We start from the raw sequence: 23,771 nt of genomic DNA, 5'->3' as shown, positions 1-23,771 counted from the left end.
CAGCAAAGAAAAGCTTAGCTAGGAGTCCAAGCACTTCTTTTCCCATTCACAGCAAAACTATCTCAACATGAGATTACTTTTATTTAAACTTTATTTCTGAACTGACTTAATAACCTTCTATAATCTTGTTACTCTGCATTCCCCTTCTCCCCAGGCTTCAAAGATTCTTTTTTGGTTGCTTATATAATCTCAGCACTGAGCACTGCAGTATGCAAGCCATCTAAAGCATGGTATAAATGTAGCTATTATTACTACTTAATAAAACCAGAAAAGTTATTCATTGACCAAGCCTTTTTTTCCCCCTTTCTAATAAACATATCAGATCCATATCTAAGTGGTGATAAAAAACTGTGACCTTGCACAAAGTTTATCCCACAACATCCTCATCATGACTGGTATTTAATTTTAAAGACTTTTCACTGCATTCTCTGCAAAGCAGTATGTCTCATCATTACCTAGTCACCAGTAAAGCTCTTTTCCAACATTCACTAACACAGACAAGAAATTGGCTATCTCAGAAAGGCCACTTTAGGGACCAAGTGAATGGTAACAAGCTGAAGAGAATGAAGTCCCTCCCTCCTCTGTTCTGGCAAACACCATATTGATCATTTCACTTTGTATACCATATGCTGCTTTTTGTTGTGCATTGTCCTTACACTGTCTTTTGAGGAACAAGCTCTTTGGCAATGAATAGAGTCTTATATGCTTGGAAAACATTTCTAGCATGTTGCAGACACTACTGTATTATAAATACTCATTGTCTTCCTGAGTTTCCTTACTGCTCCTCAACACAGCATTGTCACTGTAAAACAACCTTCATTAAGTTTTGTGTGTCACTGGTGTAGTGCTGTAGTAATAAGGTAAAATGCATCACACACCCAAAGATGGATTTTGTTGAACTTGGTATTTCTGTTGATCATCCTGTGAAACAGTGTGATGTCAAGACAACCTGAAATAGCTTAGCACATTAGCAAATGTGACAACTGAGAGCTTTAATTGCATCCCAAAAGACATGTGGAAAAGAGAGGGAAAGAACAGAAGACTTTTGAAGCCAAATTAGCCTGTAAATTAATAACTATCATTAGATTTTAGCCAGGCACCATATTTGTGCCTTGGTCTTTTTCTTAGTTGTTTCATGGTTGGATGATTGAGTTTCAGGTCTGTGACTTTCATCTCCATTGTGTTTGCTGAAGGAGTACACAACAAATGCAAAAGATCTTTAACTCTTCAGTTTCTACCTGGCAGAATACCCCTGTTAGCACTTCTCAAGTTTTTGAAAATAATAGCCTTGTCTCTCTTTTCATTTAGCCCAGTTTAACAATGCCACACGTAATCAGCTGAATTAATCTCATCTTAAAGCATGCTAGAGGAATGCCTAAGCCTAGTATTTTTGACATACCTCATATACCTATAACTGAAGGAAAAACTCTCATTAAACCAACATTTAAAATCTGTCCACTTCATGCTCTGGATTTAAAAGCTGGTTTTCACCCACTTCCTTCTGCCTTTACCACAAAGAAGTTACTAATCTGGAATTTTGCTTTTAGTTTCCATCTTTTCCAGTTCATTTACCACTTGTTTTTTTCTTTGATGGTTGTTGTTTTTAATTCACCCTTGGAGCTCACTAGTCATATTCACCTTGAAATTTTATCCACTGGGCTTTCATGACCTTGTCCCCTCGGTACTCCTTTTGCCTTTCCAATAATTCACCCTGGTTTTCCTTCTCATTTTTCACGTATGTGCCACAAGGCACTTGTAGCCTTGGTACACTTTGTTTCTCCTACATCCTTCACATAGTACACTCAGGGCCTAACATTCCTCCAAGTCTTACTACTGTGCAAATCAATCTTAAATCCAGATCCATAGGAGAGATAAGAACCAAACTAATTTAACTGCATACATAAAGTCATCTCACTACAATGCAAGTATATTTCAGTGTTAAACATCACAAAAGCCCGTGAGAAGCAAAAGTACTCCTCTACAGTGGCAGAGAACAAATCACTTATCTAAAGTTAGTGAAGCCCTGTGGCAGCCTCTGGGTTACCAGAGGATTCATTTTACCTTTCTACCTCAAGATCTGTATATTGGCTCATGTATTCCACACTTCTTGGGCTTTAGAATGGATTTGCTTAACTTACAGGCAGTGCAGACCAATGGTATGCATCGTGTCTCACCAGCCCAGCCCACGGAGCGGATACTTGCTGTCTGTTCACCAAATGGTTCTCTGAAAAGATGAGCGGGAGAACGCCCAGTCCAGGAGGAATTATTGCTCTGCCTCCCACGCCTCTGAAGCACCGACCACCGTGTTGGGCTGTACTGCAGGAAACTGCAGAATACACTTTTCTAAACTATACCACAAGCAAGCAAAGCCACGGTTAATCGGATCAGTGGAAGCTTAAACATTGCCACAGAGGAGTCCAGATCCCCATGTGGCTTCTGACAACAGACGTGACTGAGCCGAGACCTTTGTCCCTCCACCAGCACTGCTCTGCCAAACGAGCTTCCTTTTTCCTGTCAGGGACTTTGCCATGTTCATCGCAGCACAGGCCCCAACTTTTGGCCTCGCCTTGTTTTGGCAGCTGCATCAACTGGCTCCTTCTTCCTGCTTTTTGCTTTTTCTTTTCTTAATCTCCGGCCTTCATTGCCACTCCGTTAGGCGGGACGCAAGCCACGTGTTATTTATAAAGAAGACAGCACATGCCTCTCGCGCTCTACCAGCTATCTGGCGGGAGTATTTTGGGGCCTACGAGAGTGACAAAACCTGGCCCTCCGCTGCCACGGGCACCCTGCCTGTCATGGAAGCGACAGTGCCCAGCTTCCACGTCACCCGCCGCTCTTCGGTGCCCCCGCCTCACCTGCGGCAGGCCCACAGCCCGCTGGGGCAACGGGGCAGCTCGCTACTGGGGTCACGGGCACCCCCAGATTAGCGACCAGCCCCAGACTAGCGACGACGGGACGGCTCCGGCAGCCCAGACTGGTGACACCCCCAGCAATTTCCCCACCGTCCCTGCCGGGAAGGCCGCGCTCGTCGGAAGGTGTTAAGGGCGCCATCCCCACAGGAGCACTGTGACTGCCCCGGCCCGGCCCGTACGCCCAAGGCCGTGCCGAGCGGCTGCGGCAGCGCCTCTCAGCCCCTCACGCAGCGGCGCGGAGGACGCGACCGGCCCCGGCCCGGCCCCGCCCGCCCGGCCACGCCCGCCTGACGCGCCGGCGGCGCTGGCGGGCTGGAAGTGGCGTACGTGCACAGCGGGCCTCTGTAGTGGCGCCTCCTCCTCCTCGCCCCGGCAGAGCGGTGGAGGCGCGGTGGGCAGAGGCGGCGGCCGCGCCGGCCCGTGCTGCACCGAGCAGAGAGGCCGGCGGGGAGCGGAAAGCAGCCCCGCACCGCGTCACCCCGCTCCCCCTCGGCCGTTCCGCCGCCGGCGGGGCGGCGATGCGGCGGCGCTAAGCGGCGGTAGCGGCGCAGGGAGGGCGGCACGGGCCCCCGCGCGCTGGAGGAGGCCGCGGGCCGGCGGAGGCGGAGGGCGGCGGGGGCCGCGGCGGAGCCGGAGCCGGGCGGCCATGATGCAGTGAGCGCTCCCTCCCCGCGCGGCCGGGCGGGGGCCCGCGTTAGCGCCGCTCCCGCCCGCCTCCTTACATAACACACCCCGGCGGAGCGGGGCTGCGGCGGCACCACCAGCGCCATGGCGAATGACAGCGGCGGAGGCGCCGGTCAGGGCGGCCAGGGCGACAGCAGCAGCAGCGGCGGCAGCAGCAGCGGCAGCAGCAGCAGCGAGCGAGACCGGCAGTACTGCGAGCTCTGCGGGAAGATGGAGAACCTGCTGCGGTGCGGGCGCTGCCGCAGCTCCTTCTACTGCAGCAAGGAGCACCAGCGCCAGGACTGGAAGAAGCACAAGCTCATCTGCCGCGGCGGAGGCGCTGCGGCGGCTGGCGCGGCAGGGGGCGCTACCGAGCCCCGCGGCGGGCACCCCCCGCCGCCCCGCGCCCACGGCGGGGCCGCGGCGGGCGGCGGCAGCCGGGCCGGGGTCGGGAAGGGCGCAGCGCCGCCGTCCCCCGAGGCCCCCGCCGAGGCCGCCCCGCTGACCAACAATCACGTCGCTGCCGCCGCTGCAGCTGCCGGCGGTGAGGCGGAGGTCCCGGCCGCGGCTCAGTCCCCGTCTCCCTCCGGGGAGGCAGTGCTGCTGTACCGGGACAAGTCAAACCTGTACCCGGGCGGCGTGCAGGCGGGGCCCGGCGGGGCCGCGCTGCGCCCCAATGGGCAGACCAAGTCGCTGGTGCCGCAGCGGTTGGCGCTGGAGTACATCGTGCCCTGCATGAACAAGCACGGCATCTGCGTGGTGGACGACTTCCTCGGCAAGGAGCTGGGCGGGCTGGTGGCCGAGGAGGTGCGGGCCCTCCACCACACCGGCCGCTTCACCGACGGGCAGCTCGTCAGCCAGAAGAGCGACTCCTCCAAGGACATTCGCGGCGACAAGATCACCTGGGTGGAGGGCAAGGAGCCGGGCTGCCAGACCATCCGGCTCCTCATGAACAGCATGGACGATCTCATCCGGCACTGCAACGGGAAGCTGGGCAACTACAAAATCAACGGCAGGACGAAAGTGAGTGAGGGAAGGAGGGAGCTGGGACCCCCGGCCTCCCCCTGCTCCTGCAGCCGGGGTTTGGGGCTGGAGCGGGGCGGCGGAGCCGGAGCTTCCCCGGGTGCGGGCGTGTGTGCGCGCACGTGTGCGGCTGTCTGCGGGGCTGCGTGCTTGTGCGCACGTCCGTCCGTCGGTCCGTCTGTCTGTCCGTGCGGGTCCCTATGCGGGGCTGTGCTGTGCGTGTGCCGCTCCGCTCCCCGGAGCCGACTTGCACTTAAAAGTCGTGTCCAGTTCTGGGCTCCTCTGTACGAGAAAGAAGCTCCTGTCTTTCTCCAGAGGATCGCAAGGGTGATTAGGGGTTTGGAGCATCTCTGATGAGGAGAGACTGCAGGAGCTGAGCCTTATAGTCTAGTGAAAAGAGGATAGAAGGAATCTCAGTAATATATGTAAATATCTCAGAGGTTGATGTTAAAAAGATGATGCCAGACTCTTCAGTGTTGCCCAGTGACAGGACGAGTAGCAGTGGCCATAAACTAAAACACATTAAGTTCCACCTCAAAAAGGAGGAACTTCTTTATGTTGAGGGTGACAGAGCACTGGAACAGGCTGCCCAGGGAAGTCGTGGAGTCTCTATGTCGAAACATTCAAAACCCACCTGGACGCCTTCCTGTGTCACCTGCTCGAGGTGACCCTGCGTGGGCAGGAGGGTTGGACTGGATGATCTCCAGAGGTCCTTTCCAACCCTGTCAATTCTGTGGCTCACGCCCGGCCACGGCGGGACCCGCAGCCCCCACGGGCGGGCTGCTGTCCCGCGGGAGCCTGGGCATTGCTGTCTACCAGGAAGGTGCGAAAGGGTTTGTTTGCAGCAAAAAAAGGTGATCTTGTTTCTATGCCTGCGTTTTGTTAAAAACCTCTTTACTTGGAAGCTTATCCGCTAGGTGATGAGTACTGAAGTACGAGTCTTGTCGTGGTCTCCCCAAAAAAACCCGGGCAAGCAGGGCTCTGACGGGCATCGGGAAGCAGGGGGCTGGCTGCGAGGTGTCCCGGCAGCGGCGCTGGCTGGAGAGCATGGAACCACTTGTGCGTAGCGTTGGTAGGCTCGCATGAATGGGCCAGGCCTTGGCTCAGGATGTGGCCTGCCAGGTGCAGGACTTAAAAATGTGGTTCAGGAGACCCGCATCAGTGATTGCCCCGGTGGCACAGTGCAACGCTCTGGCAAATGGTACTGTGGGAGGCAGCGGAGTCACAGCCATGGAGCAGGGTGGCTTTGGGCAGAGTTGTTATTTTACTCTCATCAAGTCACTTTCCTGCAAAAATCTTACTCCTTAGCTCTATTTCGAGATCAGAGAACTGAGTCAAAATCTCCTTTTGTATATTAGCCTAATTTGCAATTCCCTTCCAGTCCTTCAAATAAAATTCATGCCCTTGATAGAGGACTGGTAATGAATATTCATCAGTATCTTTTCAGTTAAAAAAAAAAAAGAAGAGGGGTGAAGCCCCTTCAGACTTTGCTACCTCTGTTAAAGCATAAGGAAGCCAGTGAAATAGTAGGAGTCATAGTGCCGAGGTGGTAGCACTGTTACAGATGGACTGTTGTTGCTGCAGCTGCAGAATCTCAGCTGGTAGGAAGCTGCGGGAGGGAGGAAGGGAGAAACTGGACGGCAAAAGACAGCCCTGGATTTGTTCAGGGCACGGGAAACTCCCGTGATAAAGAAAAGAGGGTGGGAATTTTTTTTTTTTTTAAATTTTTTTTTTTTTTTGGTAATGCTATCTTTGCTTTTCTTCAGTTGAACGAGTACTGTGAAAAAACTTTTCAACGTGAGCATGATGTAGAGTCCTCATATATCCCTGCAGGACTTTTCTAAGCCAACTTACCTTTCAGGCAGTCTAAAATCTCTTCAGGGCTTCAGACTTGCACTCTAAAAATATCAGTAGTTTTGCTGGATGTCAATTTTATGTAGCAAAACGGAATACTACATCTGTTTTTATGCGCAGTGGTGTGCTTCTGCAAAGAATAGGTGCCAGGGCTTTTGGAGTTTTAATCCTGAGTCATGCCTGTAATTCCTGGACGACTGTATTTTACATTCCTACTTGGTTTTCAGTTGCTGCTGAAATCCCTCGGTTTGGGAGATCAGAACAGGTGCAGACATCATATCAGTAAAAGCACAATACTTTACTCCTTGGTGGCACAGAAATGCATTACTTTGTTTTCTCACTTTCCCTTGCTTATTTCCCCACAAAAGTCAGTGCTTTTAGTGTGCAGGAAAACTCAGTTCTCTAAAATTCCAGCAAAAGCAGAAGCAAAACTGTCATTCACTCTCAGAGATTTACCTCAGAGTTAAATAAACAGAAGCAGATGATACCTAGAGTATCACTTCAAATAACTTGTATTGTAACCATATAATTTGTAACCCATTGGTGGTGTTGGCATTGAACTTGCCATCACTTCTATAAAGTTGTCTAGAAACAGTGTATGAAAAAGCAAGAAGAAATGGGTCTGAGATATATATACCCTGAATCTCTTGTTAACCTGCCTGTCAAGGAAAAAGCTATGTTGTGTTAGTAGGATCTAACTGATTTACATTTACCAGGGCCAGTCCATGAAGACAAAGAATGTGAAATAAGGTAAAATCTTGATTGTGACCTGAGATTTTGTGTTTTGAAGTTTCTGATAGGTGTTTTCTCTGGACTCCCTGGGCCACCTAGAACTGATCTACTTAAACTAATGTGGTTCTACCTAGTCCTGAGTGTCAGCAAATTGCTCTTCAGCCTGAAAGACATCTATACAACAGTAGTTATAAAATAGCCAAGTATCTTTGAGATGTGTGGAGACAGCAGCAAGTATAAGAGAATGACTAACTATTTACTCGTCTTGGAAGTCCTGACTTACTGCATTCCTTGCTTTTGTTCTCTTTCTTTCCAGACTCTGCTTCCTTTTTTTCTCTAGCAGACGGTGGCACATACTTGCATATTTGAGCTCTAGTGTCTTTCTCCTACTTCCTGTTATTTTCTAATTTTTTCTACTTTCATCTTTTCATAAATTCTCTTTTTTTTCCCTTTGTCTTATCAGTTGCCACATTTGTACATGCACATATTTCTGTTTCCTGCCTGTCCTGTTCTTATGTAGCTAGAGAGGAGGAGGTAAAAGCCTGCTTATCAAAATCAGGGAAAGAAATCGTCCTGAGTCTCACCCAGCTGAGAAGTTTTTTCCTTCTTTCCCATATGGAGCATGAAGAAGAGGTTAAGGGTGAGGGCAGGTTTATGATTTTTTTGCTAGCTTTCTCTTTCCCGTATTGTGGACTGCTGATGATCTTACATCCTTTACTGGTCCTGGAGTAATGCTGCAGCTTCCCAGTTGTGGGCTGGGTTCTAATACTTACCCTATAACCAGACATCTGATCCATCAGTATTCCTCTTTCTACTCACCATTACACCCAGTGCCAGCCATCCCCTGAATCCAAACCCCTGCCTTTTGTTGGAAGGACATTAAATAGACAGTTTGACAGACCCTGTTGCATTCCTTTAGCTTTTTCTTCATTCCTACTTCTAGAAACTGTCAGGAGACCAATCCTGATTAAATTGCTGTATTTTAATACTCTCCTCTCTCTACTAGTAGGCCAGTGGCACCTACTGCTTTTCAGCCATCTGTAGCTTAAAATTTGCTGTATTTTTTACACATCATGCAAACTTGCTCTTCTGCTTTTCCTGGCAGTTGCTCATCTCTTGCTCTGGAGATCCTGGATTTTCCTGAAGACTTAGATTTAGACTAGTCTGACTGTGCCTTATTAAATTAGATTCTTTCAAAGTTAGTAATGCTTCTTTAGAAAATAATTCTCCAAGAGTGAGAGGATTTCTCATACCCTGCTGTTAGCTTTTTTTTAAACTGAAGAGGCTTTCTGCTCTTGCCACTTATTTATGTTGTGGCTTTTCTACAAACACATTTGATTAATGTTACCAAGCAAAAGTAAGATTTATGGATGTTTTTTCCACTATATCTCATTCTACAAAATATAACTGTAAGCATGTGTGGCAATAAGAAGACAAATGTAAAGTAGGGAACAAGAACTTTGCAATCAAGCAGGTACTGGAAAGTGATGATGATGCCAAAACTCTGGTAGAAGAAAAGAAAACACAGGGACAGGTGTGCAGCTTGGTTAAGTCCTGCTCTGATTGAAAGACCCAAGAGTTGTGACCAGAGATCTGGACTTAGGAATGTCTGTAAAGTCGAGGGCTTCCCTTCAATTTGTTTGTGGCATGTGAGATTATATTGATCCTCCTACATCATTCTGATGATCGTTTCACTGTCACACCTTGAATTTATTTCTTGATAGAAAACTTACTGATCTGAGTGGTTCCCAGTGAATGACCTCATGTATGGGTTTGAATTTGCCACTGAGTTGTGGGAAAGTGTTGTTAGGTCCCTCTCAGTCTTTCAGTACTCATTTGTGTTGCTTGACCTTGATGCGGACTATGACTAATGCTCATCCTTATCTGTTGGTTCTTTCCCTGACAGCAGTGTTTCTGTTGGTGATGTTGTTTTCTTGTAGAGGAGTGTGCTGGTCAGAAAAGGACTGTGTGGTGATTCATGGATACACAACAGTTCTTAAATCCCTGTTGGAGTAGAGCCCTGACATGGGATTACCACAGTTTTCATGTACAAGCCTTTTGAGTCCAAGGTGAAGCAGATGATCAGCAGATGACTGGAGTTTCTCCTGCAAATGATCTTTTGACTGAGAAGCACAGCAGCATCCAGAAGAGACTCTTGTTTTCAGCCAACTCTAACATTGCTGAGATTCTGACAGGTTCTCTGACTAGAGAAAATTGCGGAGATGTGCAGGTTTCTAAGGGGCAGCTGTGTGGTAGTTGCAACTTTGAAGTGTGCTATGAAAATAGTGTGTCCAAGGGTGAGGAGGACCACCTGTGACTGCTAGAACTTCTCCACACCCATGTGTGTTAGGCTGTAGTTCAATGAACATTTTGGGCTGGCAATGCTGGAAAAGTAGTCACTCTTCTTTGCCAGCACAAGTATTTACATGGCCATCCTGTGAACTGGTTTGGGGAACTGATCCATCTGAAAAATAAACTGGCAAAAGAAGTGCTCCTGGTTCAGTGTTCGGATGTTTGTGCTGGCACAGAGGACTGGCAGATGGTGAGACTTTCTTTCAGCACCAATGCAAATTTATGCCAGTTTAAAGTGTTTGCCAAACTACAGCCTTAGTTTAGCACTTAGTCTGATTCTCCCAAAATTTGCCCTTGAAAATTCAAACAGTTTAAGAAATGTTTGCTAGCTATGTATTTTTTTATCTTTCTTCTCTTTTTTTGCTCTTTTATGTTGAGTGTGACTTGGTTCTTCCCATCAGAAGTGCATTTTTCTGTCCTCTAAGAATCTTGTATAACAATTTTATACAGAAACTTTGCTTGTCTACCCACCAGGTGATCCTGTGTAACATGTACAGTGGAAACATGTATTTTCTTCAAATGAAAACTGATTTCCCCCACACTCCCAGCTTCAAAACTAACCTACTCTTAGGCTTATTGACTGTTCCTATCCTTTATTCTAGAGTTTTATTAGCATGAAAGATGTTCCTGACTTCGCTGTTTTTCAGGACAGAGCTGGATTGGCATCATCTGCCATGAGCAGTGTACTGCAGCTTGCTACTGTTTGCTGCTGGTAAGGAAGGTCCCCATCTCCTTGTGCCAGCTCCAGTACTTGTTGTTCTTCTCTGTCTGATATGGGCAGTTTCAGTACTATTTCACATTTCATGTCCTGCTCATTTCCTCTCTGGTGCCTGGTGCATTAGGATAGGTGTATGAAATTCTGGATTGGTTTGTTGCTTGCTTTTCCAAGCCATTTTTGACTGTAACTGGAGTTGATGTTTTTTAGTTGTTACTGTTCTAGAGATAAGAAACCTGAAACATTATAGTTTGTGCTCATCAGTGATTTCAGTACACTCTGGATAATTAATTTTTTCCTGTCAGTGGTATCAAAGATTTTTGGGCCATGTTGCTACTTTGATGTTCTGTGCTGTCTCTTCTGCACAGAATGAGCTCATTTAATCCTGCCTATGAATCAAGTGGGATGCTTCTCATCATAGCTGTACAGCTCAAGAGGAAAAGCTGTCTTCCCTTCCCTGTGGCCTCTTGGACTGAAATTCTTTGCAAGTGATGTCCTGCCAAGTCATAGGACTGTCTGAACGGCAGTTCTCAGATCCCTGGGATAGTTGTATCAGTAACCTTGACTGGTTGGTTGAGAGATGTTTTCCTTTTTTCTAGGTGGTGCTTAATTTCTGAACAGGCTGCTAGCTATTTCCTGAAAAAATAAATCGGCAGCATGTTGTTCTCTCCTGTGGTATTTACTATATCATTAGATTTGTAATTTGGTTGGATTTAGCCTGTCTGATATTGGATGGCTCTTGGCTTGAACAGATTAAGTTGCTATTGGAATTTTGCAGGATGCTGTATTTCTAGTTGCTTCTGTGTTGTTCTGCACTGGGTGCTAGTATGTATGTTTATACCTCTAGATATGTACATAGTGTACTTGGAATTTAAATGAAGGCTTTCTCCTGCAGCAGAAAGGAAACTTGTTATGTAAGGGAAACGGATACTCTGTATAAAACAAAAATTTCTTCTTACCTATCCAGAGACTAAATAGTTTCTCTTTAGGCTCCTTAGAGAGCTCTTGTACAAAGACAGCACTTTTTTCAGTTCAAAAATAACTTTTGGGACTGTTGTGAGTGGGTTGCTTAGTGAATTCTTCAGTAGGACACTTGTGGGCTCCCTGGCTCTTGTGCTGCTGGATTTTGTTACTTTTCAGTGGGGGAGTGGCTGCAGACAATGCAACGACTGTACAAGTGTTTTTTGGAAATCAACATACTCAGATTATATCAATTCAAGTTTTTTATTCATTGGCATGTTTTTTACACTCCACTAAGAAAATAGTATTTTGAAAGCAGTGTTTTTAGTGAATAAAACAGTAGAGTTATTTGACTTTGCAGTTACTACCGAGTGAAATAATTGTTACTTATGATACTCTTTTTGTCTTCTGTATTTTGACTTACTTAGACCCTTTAGAAGGAGGACTTATGCTGGTCTTCGAGGCCTTTTGGGAAAGTCATTTGGTGCTGATGAAATCCTTGTAAAGTCCTTTGAGTTTCTGAAGGTTGTTGGTTAATGATGGGTGGTCAGACATATTTCCAGTGCAGGATTGTGCCAGACTTAGCTGGTAAGTGGCAGTCATAAGCTTCAGGTCAAAATCCACTCGCTGTTCCAGGACTGTGTCTGTCAAAAATAGAGCAATGCTTTTATGCACGTAACAGCTGCTTACACTTGAAGACTTTCTTGTTCTTTGGTATTTAACTTAAAACTGCTTGAGAGTATTTTTGTTAGCATATGGTGTTATAAATAGGAATCGGGTAGAAATGTGCATGCCTGCACGTCTGTGCAGGGGTTGTGTGTGGAGGTGGGGTGGTTATCGATACATTGTGTGCGTAATGCTCTGACAAAGGGATGAAGTCCATATCTGTAGGGTAACTAATGGGGCCTAAAGAAAAAGGTTATTTAATACCTAAGGATTAAATTTACACATTAATTTAGGCTCAGACCAGCTTAGAGCACATAGTTTGACCATTAAAGCCTTCTGCATTGTAGAAATTATGTACAACTTTGAGGAGATGCTGCTGTGTCAGCTCAATGTGCTGCAGTGACAGCAGAGCCTGAGTGCTTTGCTTTGTTTCAGCAAAAACAAACATGATATTGAAAATGATACAAAGGTGAATGCAGTGAGGGAGTTTTTCCTTTTGGTCCTAGCAGGGTGGAGGAATTGTTGCATTGACTGCAAAGTTATAAAATGCACTAAATACTGAAGACTTTAGGGCCTTATATCTATTTGCTTGGTTTGGTTTATTTTTCCTGGGTTTTGTTTGTTTTGTTTGATTTGTCTTTGTATGAAGATATTTTAAATCTGTTTCCAGGAAGAGCTTGTATTATCAATTCACATCAATTTGTTCCGTTGATAGCTTGAAATTCTTGGTGAGGTGGCGGAGGCTGCAGGATTCTCTGCTGGGCCTAGTCTTGCTGTGGTTTGGTGCCCTTCTGGTATGTCAGGGTGTGTTATCTTTCCTGCTTGAGTAGGTCAGATGGCTGCAGTTGTATAGTTATAAGTCTTGAAGTTACTAGTCAAATGAAACAGTTTCAATAATAGTTTAGCATGACTGTTGTGATAATGTAGAATTTAAATTGCTATGGATGAAAAACTTGTCCCAACTTTGATGCAGCAATCCCCGTATATTTATGTTCTCTTTGTCATGAAAAAGTCCAGGGATGCAACATGTGTAAGGCTTCGAAAGCAGTTCATCATTGGTTAATAACATATCTCTCTTGTTGCTGCTCTCTGTCCTGTTCAAGCATCTGTTCAAGCAGCTAAACCTTGCCGTGGATGCCAAGATCCCTCAACAGCTTCTGCTGTATTCGAACAGTGTGTGGTCTGTTCTCTGCCGAAGGCATTGGGCCCTTCCAGTTTCAGTGGTTGCTGCATTGTTGTTCAGGCAGCTGGCATGCAGCCTTACTGCTGTGAGAAAGGAAACTGTGGCCAGTTGATAAGGGCATCTTAAACTGACTCCTTTTCAGCTGGCACACTGGATGATGCCCAGTGAAATAGATGCTGGCTGAATCGTACCTCTGTTTGGCTTAACCTTATTTGTGTGTGCTTTAGCCGCTCTGTGGCAGCGCATCAGCCAAGCAGTAGCGCTGTTCATAGTGGTGGATTTGCTCTTTCAGGGAGACACTGAGAGAGCTGAGGCTGTTTATGTGGCAGAGGAGAAGGTGTGAGGGGGCCATACCAGTGGGTACAGATAGTTGACAGGAGGAGTGAAGGAGAGGGAGGCTGACTGTTGGCAGCAGTGCTCAGCAGCAAGGCAATGGGTACACTGAGATGCAAGAAATTCCATTGAAATGTAAGAAACACTTTTTCCATTGTGATGAACAAAGCAGCAGCTTGCTACAGAGGTTGTACAGTCTCCATCCTTGGAGATATCCAGCCTGCTCTGGGCGACCCACCTCTGAGCAGTGGGCTGGACCTCATGATCTCTAGAGGTGCCTGCCAACCTCAGTGCTCCCATGGGAAAAAAATACTGCAGTTTGAAATGGAAAAGATACAAAACAAGCCAAGTTTTGCAATCTGTTAAAATACTTTTTCCAGCAATGGAACTGTCAGTGTAAGTCCTGCTTACTGCATCTCTGAATGAAGTTACCAGGAGTCTGTGTTCCTACTAGTGGTCATTTGCTCCCTAAAAGGATTACTGTGGTCGAACATGCCAGTAGTGTAACTCTTTGAAATATTCCTGCCTTGGATCCCTTTTTGTCATCCAGGCGGTCACTTTTACTAAGTCTGTGCTGCTGCCTCTTTCCTGTTTTCTCCCAAGTTGCCGGTTTTCCCATTCATGTGTGTATATGCTCATAGCACAGTCCTTTCCTACCATAGTTTGCTGATACAAAGCATGTGTACACTTCACTGATTGAAGCAGTTTAAGAAATGTCTAAGAAATTAAAAGTCTAAGAAAGTCAATTACCTGTAGGGGATTCACACTTTCTCTCCAAAGTTATTTTAAAGTTATGTATGATCTTGGTTCCACTCCTGTACTGAGAGGGCATAGTGCAGCAGGCATAGTTATCCTTTTCTTGCAAGACAGACTGAAAAATGAAATATACTGTTTCAAAGACACCAACTACCAAAAAGTGCTTTACTTTTAATATTTCACATATTTTTACTTTATTTACACAGTGAATTTGTTACAAACATCTGGCCACATAGTATTTTTGGTTTGTTTCAATTTTGTTTTACTTACGAAAAATTCCACCCACGCTATATTAAAAAAGATAAGTGTGGGGAGGGAACATTTGAACTGGTAAGAGTCAGGCTTATGTATTTTGCCAGGCTGTTGAATAAATCAAAAATCTGCAGCTCTCAAGTTACAAGCCTTACCTCTTCCATCTACCTTTTAGTCATTTTCTTTCATCTGTATTCCCCACACAAACTTGCTGCACCTGCCCACTTCCATCCTGCCTGGGCTCCCCTGGGGGCCTTGTTCTGTGGTGATGTGTTGAGGGAGAGGGGAAGGGAGAAGGAGCAGGGGCTGGGAGAGGCCGGCTGCCCCTGCAGGGGTGCAGAGGACAAGACTTGCCTCAGTTGCTGCTCTCTGCCAGGTACAGCAGTTGCAGGCACCCTGTCGATGGCCTGTCCTCTGCAAGGACTGTGTTAGAGAGATAAGAGCCATGTGCCTCTTGGGAGATGTCAGCTTGGCCATCCCTACCATATATCTAGTGGTAAATTGAAGCCAGATGGAGTTGTGTTCATCTGAAGTGACCTTCTGGATGAACTAGATGCTAGGTCATGAATTGTAGTTAGTTAAAGCTAAGCATTTTTGAGGAGTATCCAGTCCCACTATAAAAAGAACCCTAAAATTTAACACCATGTGTTCTTATTGTTCAGATACTGAAGACCCACTCAGCTCAAAGCTTACACTTTTTGTCTGACTAATTTAGTTTAGGTTCTAGCAGGTTGCCTTCTTGTGTTTGCTCATTGAGAGTTCTTCCTTATCAAATGTCTGTTTCATATAAGTATTTGTCATCCACATTTATACTATTATGTAGTTGTTGTAAATAATCAATAATTGTTTTGTGTATAAAGCTTTAAAGTGTATATAAAATGGTGTTCTCATATACATCTACCTCTGGCAATCCAGGAACTCAGAGACAGAGGTTGTATCTAGACCACTGCCTGTAATACGTGCAGATGGATGGACACATTTGCCATTAATTTATGTAATCTTGTTTTAAAAGCCATTTGTACTTTTGGCCTCTGCAACATCCTGTAACAGCGAGTCCTGCAGTTTGATTAGATGGAAAAGGAACTTCCTTTTGTTTAAAACCCACTGATGGTGATTTCAGTGTCTCCTAGACTGTATTGTGAAAACTCACTTCCCAGTGGTTTTACTTGTCATAATCTTTAAAAAAGTCTGGCATTTGCTTGCATGCATTTTTTTCAGCTGACGTGCTTTCCCTCCTAAATTGAAGAACTGTAGTCTTTTTAGTGTTTATCCAGTGGGTACTGTTTCATGATTCAAGTTATTCCTGCTGCACTTCTGTGCAGCTTTTCTGGTTCTGCTGATCAAGGTAAGGCAAGCAGAAGCACAGTATTTAAAGTACAAATATATCCTGATTTTGTATGCTGGCAGGGTGATGTATTCTGTGTTGCCTTTCCTTGTTTAGTGATTTATGACATTTTAGTTGCTTCCTCTGCTGTGCTGGGATGGAGTTCTTGGGAGAACAGCCTGTATTTAGTAATTTTTTTTTTTCTAAAGTGATGGTATCCAGTTTAGAAGTCATCACTATATAAGAAAGGTGAGGCTTTTTCCCCCAAGGAGTATTTCTTTGCACTTACTGTTTCCTGAATTTCCTCTCCTCTTGTTGTTTAGGCAGTTGGTATCTTTTTAAACCCCTCTGTGTGCCTTTCTGCAGCCAGGGCTGGGAAGGACTGCAGCATATTTAGGTATTGCAGGTAAACACCATCACTCTGCTCCTTCACCCCCTTTTCCCAGGTCATACAGAAATAGTACAGGTCCTCTGGGAATCCTGCTGGTAACTCCTTATTTTTAACTAAAAGGAGGTTCATTTGCTGTAGTGAAATTACAATTAGAATGTACTATTTATTGGTTTTTCCTTTGCCTGTTTCATTGTTGTGAAATGCCTTGAAAGTAAGATCCATGGTTCAAGTGCTTTGTATTTAAAAATGTTTAATGTTTGCATTAAAATTAATGGGTTGAGTAAATTTATATTAAATCTCCATTATAGCTTGGACAAAATGACATGTAATGACTCTTGAAGGCCTAACACCTGGCGTGGATTCAAGAACAACACAGGAGTTCCTATACTGGAGTCCTGACTTTGTCATTTTCCTTAGTGAAAATAGAAAATGGGAGTTGTCTCACTCATGAGTCAAGGCTATGCCAAAATTATATTGTAAGAGGTAATAAGATAAACATACATTATTTTTACCTGTTTAGTTCTATAGCTTTATAAAGCACCTTGTAAACATGGAAAATAATATTCCACTGCAAGACATGAAATGTAGATGAAGATACTATCAACTTGCTTTGTTTTCAGTTTAGTTGTCTCATACAGCAACTTGAATTTTGCAGATTTCTAGTTTTTACTTTGTCTTTTACTCTTTCTACACTGGCATCCTGCTACTTTGAAGGGACACACCCACTGAAAGACAAAGCTAGTAATAAATGATGCTTCCTTACCATTGAGACTTAGAGTTCTGCAATTCAACTTAGAATAGCTCCATATTAAAACCCCAGAGAAAACTTGCCTTTGAAGAGCAAAAATTCCACTGTTCCACCCCCCTCCCCTCTTTCTGCCCCCGACCCATCCCTTCCCTTTGGGAACAGCTTTCTGGAGGGAGTGATGGAATTCTTCAGGGGCTCAGTAGGGAACAGAATTTGCGAGTGATGGGAAGATGGAGTCCCTTTGAGATTTTTTTTTTTTTCTCTGAAAAATCTGTTCCACTTTTTTTCATCATCTGGCCTTCATTTTTAAGGAACAGTTATCTTGGTTTGGGAACCCTTCATTAAGGGTTGTCTTTACAGAGGAAGTTAATTCTTGTTTTCTGGAGTAACTCTCAGTTGTCTTTGTGGCAGCTGTATCACAATGCTTGTATTGATCCTGGAAATAAAATGTATCAGTCTTTTTACTGATTTGTGTGTGCGCCAAGTGGAGGGATAAATTGATCAAAGGCCTGAGGGCAGAGCTGGCATTCAGAGAGGTAAGTAGCTTTCTGCAAGGCCACTCCATGCATTTTACCTGGAGCACAGATGATGTGAGCAGCCTTCTGCATACGGATATATGGATATGAGCACAGTGCTGTGCATAGAGTGGTGGATTTTTTCTTATCTTTGGTTGCTAATGTGTGTGCTGAGAGTTACCTTCGATGTCCAAGATGTTTTGTGGTGTGGTTCATTAAGGGGCTGGAAGACACCCAAAAACAATTACAGCTGAGGCCTGCTGAGGTATCTCACTTGTTAGCGCTTGCAGTTTGATTTCATGGGGTTAGTAGCAGGGCAGTCACAATTAAAACCCAAATAAATATGCAAATAAAAGTGCTGTGGCACTTGCTCCCTTCATTACTGCAGCACATGGTTGGCAAGTGCATCCAGTGTCCACAGGTCTTTGTCCACTCCTCCCCCTCCTCCCTGTTCTTCCCTACAGCCTTTCTCTGGCTTCAGAATCAGCTTTCTGCTTCTTGGTTGCCCATCTCCAAACAAGCGTGACTTCAAGAGGATACAAAAAACGTTTTGGGATCTGCAGTGTCCTTAGTATAAAGACAGGGCCATTTACTATACATAGTACAAATTACTAAATCAGTTGGCTGCCCATAGATAATTTCTTGAAGTGCAGTCTCCTATTTACAAAGTGCTACCCAGTGTTAGTGTGCAATACTAGATACATGCTTTAGGAGCTCTGTTGTTTATTCTCAATAATTATGTACAAATTTTATTTTAAAAATACACTTTCTGTCTGAAAGACGATTTCTGTCAGTCCTGAAATCTGAAGTGATTGCTTGCTGACTTGAAGGGGAAGTTGACTATATAGAAGTCTGGAATTAAGATTTTTAGAATTGGCTGCTGTTCTGTTTCTTCCTTAGTTCTTGTGTTACTCAGCATTACTTTCCCCCTTTCAATTTTGCAGACTTTTGTCAGTGTTGTCATTCCTTCTGATGCCTACTTTCTCCATCTTCCTTTTGTTTAATCAGTAATTGCTGTTGCTTGAGTTGATGATGAATTCATACCTTGTGGTATGAGTTGTTTTGGGTCATTTGCAGACTGAGGTAAACACTTTGTCATCTATTATGTTCTTGCCTCTTTTTTTTCTTTTTTTTTTCTTTTTTTTTTTTTTCTTTAATTGGCACAACGTTAAGCTGGGAACAGGCTTTGTTTAAGCTCTGCAGATCTTGCATGTAGGTTGCATAAATATGTGCTGTGGAACAGTCCTCTTGGTCTGACCTGACACCTCTGATCTAGGCTACTATTGCTAATCCCTGCAATCTCTCTCTAGTGAGTACTGTAGATTGCAAAGCCCTAGCTTTCCGCTGGTTTACCAGGAAAGTTTCTGGTGATTGGGTTTTTAGGGACATACAGATAAACCTTTCTGCAGAAACACGAAAAAAGGAGTTGTGTGTATCCTGTCTTGAAATCCATTATTTCTAGATGGGATGTGGAGAAGTGTGCTTCTCTTTCTTATTAAATACCATACTTTAAAGAAGGTTTAAGAGTATATAAATGCTGGCTGCATGATAACACAGCTGATGTTGAGATTTTTGACTTTCTGTGTGAGCATTTGAGGGGAGAGGTTCTGGTTCTATGTTCTTCTAAATGCCTTGGAAGAGAAGGGGAAGTCTCAGTGACAGGTTGTTAAAGAGAAGCCTTCTTGTTCCTGTCAGTTTTGTACACCATGGCTTTTTTGCTTACATCACCACTTCGTGTGGAGTATGGATTCCATCACCTGATTTTTAGAGTGGGAAATTTGGAGTTTGAGGTTAGCATGTGACTCCTGATCCCAATACTTGTTGAGTTATAGACAGTCATAAACAATTTGGTTGACAGGAGCCTTGTCACTTAAACACATAACAGGCTTTTTAGTTGTTGTTCACAGGAAAAGACTGTGGAGAATCTACTTGCCTTTTAGCAAGGGTGAATAGTTAAATATATCTATATAGATACAAAAAATACTATTTTTGTTGTTGAAATAGTGGCAAAGCTAAAAAGAAGTAACTTTTTTGATTGGATTGGTTTTTTTCATAGCAGCTTCCTAATGCCAAGTATAAACAGACTTGGAACAAACCAGATGGGTCCATTTTAACCAACTTATAGTTGATAATGCAGCATGTTCTATTTTTTCCAAGGCATGAGAGTCATGTGTTTTTCCATCACGCTGATATCTTGGGCAAGTGGTGGTGATCGATGGGGGAGACTGGGAAAAACCCTGTTGAAGCAACACCAAGGAGCTCTGCAGCATGTCGTAACCCAGAGATGGTCTTGTTGCTGCCATGAATATAAGCTCATTGTATGGTCAACTGAATTGGCATTTCAGAAGACAGTGAGGCTTTTGTATCAACCAGACAAGCACAGACAGTTTCCTCAGGTGGTTTTTCCTCTCTGGAGTCAGTGTTGGGTACGTTCAGATCTTTCTCGTGCTCACGAGGCTGCATGCTCCCAGAGCGAATACATTGCATTCCTGAGCCACTCTCCTCCAGGAGTTCACTGAGCCAGTACAGCCTCCCTGTTGCAGCAGAATGCCTCCTTAACCTGAAATGACATGGCTGGCTCTGCTGGGACATACAGGGAAGGGGTGGGTTTGGGAGTCACTTTTCTGACTTGGCATGCCAACGTCAGCAGTCCTGCTCCTAGTGTTTATGATCAGTCTGTAGTGCTGCATGGCCCCAGCTGTTCCTCAAGGCTTTGCCCAAGGACTGCTGGGAACTGAGACAGCTGGAATACCAGTAGATTTGTTTAATGCCTGCGTGCATTTGAACTGGATGCTCTGGGTGATCTGGTTAAAACAACAAAACCCCTAAGTGTTGTTTATGCCAACTGGGAAAGAGGCCTTATTACAGGACTGTGGTGGGATTGTAAAGAAAAGCTTGGATGAAGACAGTTTATGTGTGAAAGCCCATAAAAAGTAGCATGGGCAGAGTCAGCATTTCTTGCATTTAAATTGTAGGTGGTTTGAAAGCATATTACAGACTGCTCATTGCTGTTTGGCTTTAAACCTTAGTCAGATTTCTATGCAGTACTAATATAAATTAAACCTGTCCATAAATAAATATCTAATAGCATTTCAGTGCATAGTTACTTTTTTTCTGTAATACATAAATAATTTCAAAGAATTGTCTGGACTTTATTAGTAGGAGTGAATGCTATAGTATATGGTGCGAAGTTTAGAATTCTGTGGGCATGCTGAATCATGTATGTTCCCTTGAAAATAGCCTTAAAACTTGTTTTTAAATCATTCTCCTTGGCATACTATTTATGACAGTAAATCTTTCTGTGGTTAAAAATCTAGAGGTGGTACCTGAGGCCTAGATTTGGACATTTTACTACATCTACATGAACTTTCATTGAACTTAAGGAACTTGCAGTGCACAAGTATGTCCAAGTGTCTGGCTAACCATAGTACTAAACACACAATCCTGTTCCCATTCAGTTGGGTAACCTTTGAATTTATATAAAGATAATCTTTCCTACAAGCTGAATTTCGGTTTTGTGGCTATTTTGTTCCCTAAAACAGAAACAAATTTGCAGTTTTAAATAAGACATGAATCCCCCTTCTATAAGTTAACGAAATGATTGTGTATGGTTTGCCTTCTATAGGAAAGAAAATCTAGGCTTCTCGGTATGTATAGTTTTGAGGAGAGAATGACAGAGATAATGAGTGGCATTCTTTAAATGGCAATTTTCTCAGCCATTAACTTTCACAGATAATACAATAAGGTTTGTTTTAAAAGAGAACCAAAAACCAACCACCTCTCTCATAATTCTTAGTATGTCTTCCTTCCCAGCCTTGATGTTTGAGCTAATGTGCATGCTTTGTTTCTAAGGTAGTGTGTCACAGCATCATTAAGGTTGAAAAAGACCCCTTAACATTGAGTCCAGTTGTTATTGAAAGTTTACCCAGTAGATCTCACACAACTGAAAAAAATCACTGATAATAAGTAATAATCTAAAAGTAGGTAGCCATGCTTTTTTGTGTGTTGTGCATCAGTGTGCCTGCTGATGTCATGTGGTTGGCTCTGGAAGTCTGGTGTACACGAAGTGCTGTCAGAATGTATTTCAAGTGATGTAGCTGAATGAGACTTCATACAATTTTAGTGCACTGCTGTAATTTGCTTTAGTGTTATGTTATTTTTAGCTCTTAAAGATGTTGCTGCTCTGTGCCCTTTTTGAATGGGCAGTGATGAAACTAGGAAGTTGAATAGTCTCATGCGAGAGCAGAAAGCTCTGCCCCCTCTTGGGGAAAAAAGTTTCAAAGTACAGTAATTTCACAATTATAAGCTGCACCCGATTATAAACCACACCTCCGGGTGTCAGCAACTGTCTTGGGTTACAATACAGGGTGTGATAAAAGGTATCTATTTTATCACCATCTGTTGAGGGTGGGGGCAGTGATCTTTATCTCCGTGGGAGATATTCTACTAATGGGCCGTCCATTGAAACCAGGCAGGGCATTGTTCTTTATCTTTTCACAACCCATCCTTCCTCCAGCGAGTCATTTTCTGCTAATGGCCCATTGAGTCCCACTGTGGGACTGATAAAATTACTGCATCCCATTGGAAGTTGCTCCAGCCAGGGGGAAGAGCCCAACATTTCTCACCAAGATAAAAACAGAGGTTTTGGGACACTAAGGGAGCCCCTTTCTCCACTGGACTCCAGAAAGAAACCGGATTTCTCCACATCACCACTGGACCTCCGGAAGGAAACTGCACCTTGTACAGGAGCACTGCTCCAACTGAGCCACATCTCTCACTGCAGGAGGATGCAGCCACCATTGAATGGGACTGCTACCAACACCCTGCCTGACGGGGTGTCAGGTTGTACTCTGACTTTGTCAGGGTTTGGAGTTTGTTTCTTTGTAGTACTGTATTTCTATTTTAATTTCCCTAGTAAAGAACTGTTATTCCTAATTCCCACATCTTTGCCTGAAAGCCCCTTGATTTCAAAATTATAATAATTTGGAGGGAGGGGGTTTACATTCTCTGTCCTCCAAACTAAAACAGCAACTTTTTGTTCTTTGTCCATGTATAAGCCGCACCTGATTATAAGCCGCACTTTGGGTTCGGACCAAAATTTTAGTCAAAATGGTGCAGCTTATAATTGTGAAATTACTGTTTCTAAATGGTTTTATTAATTTCATAGCAATTATGGTGTTAAATTAAAAACAGACTCTTAACATTTGTGTTGACTGACTTACTTCTCTGTCAAAATTTTGTACAGCGCCAAAACAGTGAGTCATGAGTCTGCTTCTCTTGAAGGGAACAGGGAGTTAGCCATGGAGGTCCGCCAATTGTACCAACATATTTAACATTATTCAACAGTTGTTTGACTCTGAAATGTATAGGTTAACTAATTTAATCATACTATAGACAGATTTAGACTGACACAAACCAAAGTATGCTTTAGACCCTTCCTAACTGCAAAGTCATATGTTGTGTTTGCTCCTCAGCTTGTATGAGAGAACTTTCTGCCTCTGGTGACATGCTTTTCATGTACTTCCTTTGAGAAACCTCAATTAAGTATACCTGGGGGATTTTTTTTGTTCGTGTGTTCTGTGTTGCTGACCTTTTTTTCTTAAGTTTGCAGTAGACACTGATATCAAAACTATCAGAATGTGTTATGTTGAACATTATGGGAGGGAGCTATTACTGCTTTGAAGCACTCACATATCTTGGATATGCTTATATAAATGATTTTTTTACTTTATTTCCTTTTTTTTCCCCTTAGGGAATATAAGTAGTTTAGACTTAAGACATTGTCTGTATTCAGAGATATGTTAAATGAATTTCACTTTTTTATTATTATTACTGTATTTAAGCCAGTGCACAGCTCTCTGTGTACATTTTTAGATTGAACATTTTTTTTTTTTTTTCTGATAAGCAGTTAGATTAAGTTAATGGAAACTAGGACTTCATAAGATTGAAGACCTGCAGGTGTATTTGCAGTGCCTTCACTGACTCAATTTTAAAGCAGCACCTTTTGGTTAAAGTGGCACAGTTTTGAGAATAGGCACATCCCACCTAACCTGGCTAGCAGCCTGGTAAATGCCACTGTGTTGTGTGTTATAAAAGATACAATCTTTCCTTGCCATTTATAAGCTTACTCAGCCCTCTCTTTGCCTTTGGAGATTTGAGACTTGCAGCTTTACAAGCTGAGGTATAGGAGAGCAGAAAAACTCATTAATGTGTAAACAATTTACCTCGGTTTAGTAGCAGTGAGAGCTGCAGAACTTCAGCTGGGAGGTGTGTTTTAGGTCTTCCTTCTATGTCTGTCTTTAGCACTGGTTTAAGTTGCTCATGGGTTCACCTTTGGAGATGTGTTTCTGCAATTGCCCTGCTTGTCTCAGGGCTCAGTCAAAGCCTCCATG

General features: G+C 43.9%; 1 protein-coding gene across 1 annotated transcript in view; it reads left to right on the top strand.

The window, feature by feature from the left end:
- Positions 1-3,268: 3,268 nt before the first annotated feature.
- EGLN1 (egl-9 family hypoxia inducible factor 1) overlaps positions 3,269-23,771 on the top strand; it is a 35,162-nt gene continuing 14,659 nt past the window's right edge. Inside the window, exon 1 of the mRNA XM_033055870.2 lies at positions 3,269-4,598. Within this exon, the coding sequence (XP_032911761.1) occupies positions 3,681-4,598 (918 nt within the window). The 5' untranslated portion in view covers positions 3,269-3,680. The remainder of the gene's footprint in view (positions 4,599-23,771) is intronic.

Source organism: Catharus ustulatus, chromosome 3, assembly GCF_009819885.2.
Source record: "Catharus ustulatus isolate bCatUst1 chromosome 3, bCatUst1.pri.v2, whole genome shotgun sequence".
Classification (NCBI taxonomy): domain Eukaryota; kingdom Metazoa; phylum Chordata; class Aves; order Passeriformes; family Turdidae; genus Catharus; species Catharus ustulatus.
The sequence above is the reverse complement of the archived record's forward strand: the minus strand, read 5'-3'. Positions and strand labels throughout refer to the sequence as shown.